Source organism: Convolutriloba macropyga, chromosome 8 (genome assembly GCF_964194025.1).
Source record: "Convolutriloba macropyga chromosome 8, txConMacr16.3, whole genome shotgun sequence".
Taxonomy (NCBI): Eukaryota; Metazoa; Xenacoelomorpha; order Acoela; family Convolutidae; genus Convolutriloba; species Convolutriloba macropyga.
Genome location: NC_134475.1, coordinates 53,419,375 through 53,424,851, shown reverse-complemented (window position 1 = coordinate 53,424,851; position 5,477 = coordinate 53,419,375). Strand labels below are relative to the sequence as shown.

At 33.4% G+C, this 5,477-nt stretch overlaps 1 protein-coding gene across 1 annotated transcript; it reads right to left on the bottom strand.

Moving 5' to 3' along the window:
- Positions 1–4,322: 4,322 nt before the first annotated feature.
- Positions 4,323–5,180, bottom strand: LOC142345111 (uncharacterized). Its single transcript, XM_075397196.1, has 2 exons — positions 5,027–5,180; positions 4,323–4,861 (listed from the first exon to the last, which is right to left on the bottom strand). Exon 2 carries the CDS (start codon positions 4,710–4,712, stop codon positions 4,323–4,325), a length of 390 nt encoding a protein of 129 aa, XP_075253311.1. The 5' UTR covers positions 4,713–4,861; positions 5,027–5,180.
- Between the last annotated feature and the right edge of the window lie 297 nt (positions 5,181–5,477).

Here is a 5,477-nt window from a genome sequence, read left to right as displayed (position 1 = left end):
TGATAATTAAGAGTGGAATTGGCTCTACATCCTTATTCTCGCTTAATAACGCTTAAAAACGTTGGAATACGGGTGGACGCCTCGGCCCGGGGGATGGCCTTACTAGTTCAGCAATTAACTCTCCCATCGTTATATTTTGAACTCTTCTTCATAATCCATCCCAGAATCAAAAGCAGGAACGATAAAGAAATTGAATTGAAAGAGTCCTGAAAATATCATTATTAAGCGAAAGTCTGAACGTGAACGCATGAAACCTGGTGAAGTCGTGAAAGTCGCAATATGAAGGCTATAATGAATAGAATAGTAACATTCCTGAATCACAAACGTCCGGTGAAAGCCACAAAAGTCTAAACTTGAAGGCGCGAAAAGAATTCTAGTGAACATACAAAAGTCCAGTAGAAAAGAACGTCTGGAAGTAAACGGAAAAAAAATCTGAATATAAACGCACAAATGTCTGGACTTACATTCGGGAAAATCGGGTGAACTAAGGAAACTGTGGTGAACGCACAAAAGCCTAAACATGAGTGGACAAAAGTCTGGTAAAAAATGTCTGGTGAAAGGCATGAAAGTCTGAACATGATCACTCTAAATCTGGACATAAGCTGTTTCTTCTGGGATGGTATGGTCATACCAGTATCAGTCTGACATCTCAACCTCGCTTCTACAGATACGCTGGAGTGTGCTTTTAAGGAAAATTTTTACTAGCCGCGCCACAGTTCTCAGTTCTCAAGTTTATTCAATAAACGCATCTAAAACGGTCTAATGATATTTACTCAGTGCCAATCAACGGTTTTTGTCGTTGAGCCGTTTGAAAAATCAGATCGATGAACGAATGATTTGAGTTTTTAAGATATAGCTGGGATTTTTAAATCATGAGGTGGTTGTTTAACTGACAAGAGCATATTATCACTAGATTTTATTTTAGAATTTAGACAACCAACCCTTAATTATATTTTAAGCAACAAATTTGACGATACAGAACTAACAAGGAGGCTCGGTAATTGCGTACGCACAAAATGTTCCGACCCCACTCAACCACATTCTTGACCTAATTGGCTACCAAATGCTGAACAGATAGAAAATTTTCAAAACATACATATCGTTCAAAAAATCACTAGTGGAATACAATAAGGCCACGCTAGAGGAAAAGATAATAACAAAAAATCAAATAACAAAAAAGTAATTACGACCAAATTTCCATGTATATATATATATATATATATATATATATATATATATATATGTACATATATATATATATATATATATATATATATATATATATATATATATAAATATATATATATATATATATATATATTTAAAAATCATAAAATCAACCTTACATCAGATGAAAACTAAATAAAACAAAATTAACCTATAATTCAATAGGAAAGGCATGGGAGCTGTTTTCATTGCGACTGGGTAACAGGAAGACAAAAAGAGCAAAAAGGTCCGAAATTCAGAAATACGTTGCTTTTTTTTAAAACAATTGATTTCAAAATTGAATATTATCATTAGACAATAACTGAAAACTGAAATCACTAAGTCTTCATATAAAAATAATAAACTTGTCACTAAAAGATAAAAACTCAATTGAGCAATTTTTTAAAGCAATTGGGACCTACCGTAACCGTTATAATTTTAAAGTCCTCTTAAATGTACAAATATTAAAAAAAAACTCAAATATGTTGAATTTTCGCAGTACGAGTAGTAACAAAGCCGAGATACAATTGGCTGAAACTATAATCGCTATTAATTTAAATAAAGCTCACTAGAAACGTGAGGCTAAGCACCAAATCGACCCAAAAATAATTTAAAAGAATGAAAGAATGGCGAAGCTCAAAAATCCAAAAATAATTCTGAAGACAATGTTTTTCAAGTCAATGAAGACAAATCATAACAGACATAAGACTTCAACAAAATTGTACCAAATCAGATGAAGCACTAGAAAGCAAATTGGGCCTGTCATTAATGAGACTAAGTCACGAGACTCGAAAATAACTAATTCAGGAAGAAGCCGAAACTTCACCAACCATTTTGAGGACAACAGTGTTCAAGGCTCTATATTTATAAGATCGCATCTGTAAGAGCTGAAAATCATCATTTGGTTCTCAGCTTAATATCAAAGGGGATTTCGTTTTTAAAGAATTAGATAGAAATGACAACAAACGTAAACCCAAAAATTGAACAGTATCGATATCTCAAAAATTTTTTAAAACTAAATGGTTCAAGCAATCAGTCAAAACCTATAACCAACCGAGAAACTAGTGTTTGAATCAAGAAAAGTCACTGAGAGTTCCTCGTAGTTAGATTGGGTTACATGATGACAAAAGTCAGAGGAAAGAGGAAACTATTGAAAAAATCTTTTTTAAAAAAAACAGTTAATTTGAAAGACATTAAAAGAATAGCTATATACTGAAAGGTTCAAAAAGGTCGCTATACGTCCCGGGGAAGCAATTAAAGTCAGGTCTTGTCAGGTATATGTCGTACGACAACCAAAAGAAAGACAGACATTGCAAAAATTTTTAAAAAATCACTACATTTTGCGGGAGAACAGTGTCTCAGCCCAAAAGCGCAAACTATTCAACAAAACAATTGATATGTTCAGAATTGCATTTGTTTATTTTAAACTTTTTTATCTTTTCAACTAAGCTTATAATCAAATGGACCGGTCAAGAATGTGATAGTTGGACGCCGAAAAAAAATGAACTCAATAAATCTGTAATTATTCTCAAAAATGAAAAGAAATTTTGAAAACTCGTAGTGTCAAAACCAATAATCCAATAGTTAAAACTAAACAAGTTACAAGCATTTTTTTATTAGATAACAGGAAATAGGTTTTTGGCTGCTTTTTACTGAGAAAACACCCAGTGCTGAGAGAAATAAGAGAAAATAATGTCAAAGCTCAAAAATTCTCCCGACATTTTTTTAAAAAGAAAAACAAATATTTTCAAAGCCATAAGAGACATTAGACAAGAACTTAAAGCATTGTTTGGTTCAATTATACTTTTTAAAAATCTTTTTGGATCATTGATTGTGGTGACTAGGTCGTTGGACTACAAAAAGAACAAAAAATTTTTGCAAAACATAAAAAAATCACAAAATTATAATAAAGCAATTGGTCAAAGTCATAAAAACCACGAGCTTTTTTCTGAGACCATAATGTATGGTTTTTGGGCCTAATTTTTTGTAAATAGTAGCTGTCAATACCCTGATCTGAAATTCCTGTCACTAATATCCATTAAAGCTATAAGAGAGGAAATATTTTCTAAAAAAAATGCTCCCTATTATTATCTAAAAAATTTCATACCGTGAGGGTCCGTGGTGAGACCAATATCAACTATTGTATTGCTGCGCGGCTACGAAAACACTCAATTAATCAAATGGTTGCAAAATGGATAAAATTTTAAACAAAGTTTTTCAGTATATCAAAATATATAATGCTTTTCGTTTAATTATCGAGATTTGCGAAGATCTGGCCAAATTATAGTTTCAGAAGACTTTTAAAGCCAGTGGGAGTCCAATTAGCCCTCTATTTAAGCTTACAATGAAATTGGCTGCAGTTTTAAAGTGTTTACTCTCAGCCAATTCAGAGTAAGTGGGCTAAAACAGCATATTTCGTCCCATTTTGAAAAAAGTCTGCATTTTGAAAAATTTAGCTTAAATTTTAGGAAAAAAGCTCATATCGAACAATTCAGCAACATCTCTCTATCTTTTAAGATAAGACAAATAACACTACCGTTAACATTTTTAACATATATTAGCAAAATTAACGAAAATTTGGTCAAAAATACGGAAAATGTGAAAAAAAGCGACAGAATATCGTCTACTATTCACAAAACTTTAAACCTCGATAACTCACTATAAAAACCGAAAATAAAAATATGTTTTTAATTCCATAGTCTACGCTGGACTGGCTTTCTAATGATACCACTCACAACTCTCTGCGATGATTATATCGATCGGCCAAAATTGTTTGAACAAAAAAAAAACAGTTGAGTATGTCGGGAAAAACACCTAAAAAGGGGGTCAGATCAACTAGAAATGATGTGAGGTCTGGCAAATAATTTTCATTTTTGAGTTGCGATATACTGAAAAAGCGAAACAAAACGCGAGTAAAAATGTATGGTACTTTTTTGTTGCTTCTTTTTCTGCAAATTATTGTATTTGTTAGATTTCGAGCTTGTTAGCTGGCTGCTATACTATATAATACTCCTGAATATCAAAATCTTAAGTTGATCTCAAATACTGTACTTACAAAACAATAAAATTTCTGCTATTTTTCTTGGATATTTGCTGTTGTTTGATATTCTTCTGACCTAGAACGCGTGCCTATCAACTAATATTCCAACTCCCGTCTTCCTCTTGGACGGGCTTACCTGATATTTGGGTGAGTTGACATTGATGATGTACTCAGTCGTAGTTCTCGTCTCAGAAGCAACATCACTAGTTTTAGCAAACACAACCTTACTCGATTGCTCCAGTCCGAACAAGTGGTTGATGGTACTCGACTTCCCCACACCCGAAGTGCCTACCAGAAGAATAGAGGCGCGGTCGATGCTCCGGCCAATTTTGTGGCTTTCGTAGATGAAAGAGAGCAATTGGTTCCTGGGTTTGGTGAGATCCGGTTTGGGTTTGAGCAAGCCTTGGCTCCTGCACTCCTTTCGAAGGTCTTCAGGAGTTCGTGGAACTGGTTTCAATTTCGACATACTCAGGCGATAATTTCACTCGTGCAGATTCAGTCGAAATGTTTGTTCTGAGATCTGTTTAAAGTGAATCTATTTTGATAATTTTTCTAAAATGACCAAACAAGGTATCGCTCCTCGAAACAAGCCAAGATAAATCTGTTCAAATGACTCTATAAACAAAATCCAATCATTTCAACAACCCCACAAATTTTAAATCATTTTGATTAATATTGCAATGTTTCTTAAATTTTACTGACTTATCTTCAAAAATATCGTTTTTGGCAAAGGTGCGAGATTGTTGGAAAGATTGAGAAAATGTTCAATTTTGTCGATACTATATTGTCAAAAAGTGGTAAAACAATTTTCGTGTTTCAAAAGAAAAGAACTCTAAAAGAAGAAATTACAAAGCAACTTCACCCAAAAATGAAAATTTAGATTTATGAGACTGGTGCTATTGATAAGAGTTAGATATGCAAAAATTTAGTTAAGCTGTGTTGCAATCCTTCATATAACGTCCGTTCTTAGATCTAAAGACTTCTGCGACAGTCGGTTTGTCACTCTACCAAAATCGGTTTGTCACTGTCGCAATAGTTTTCAACTGTTCGCTCTCAATCACTTAATGAAAAGTCTATAGATCTAAGAAAGGGCGTTATAAGGGGGGTAGTGCAACACTTAAATTTTTGCACTTGAACTGCCCACTGAGAAACCAATTTGGCCAAAATGATTTTGGAAGTAATTGGTCAAGACGGCTTGAATCGATTTGTTGATTATCAGTTAACTCTTGCG

What these genes read in the sequence shown, in the direction of transcription:
- LOC142345111 (XM_075397196.1), bottom strand. Translation starts at nt 4,712, where the DNA reads ATGTCGAAATTGAAACCAGTTCCACGAACTCCTGAAGACCTTCGAAAG.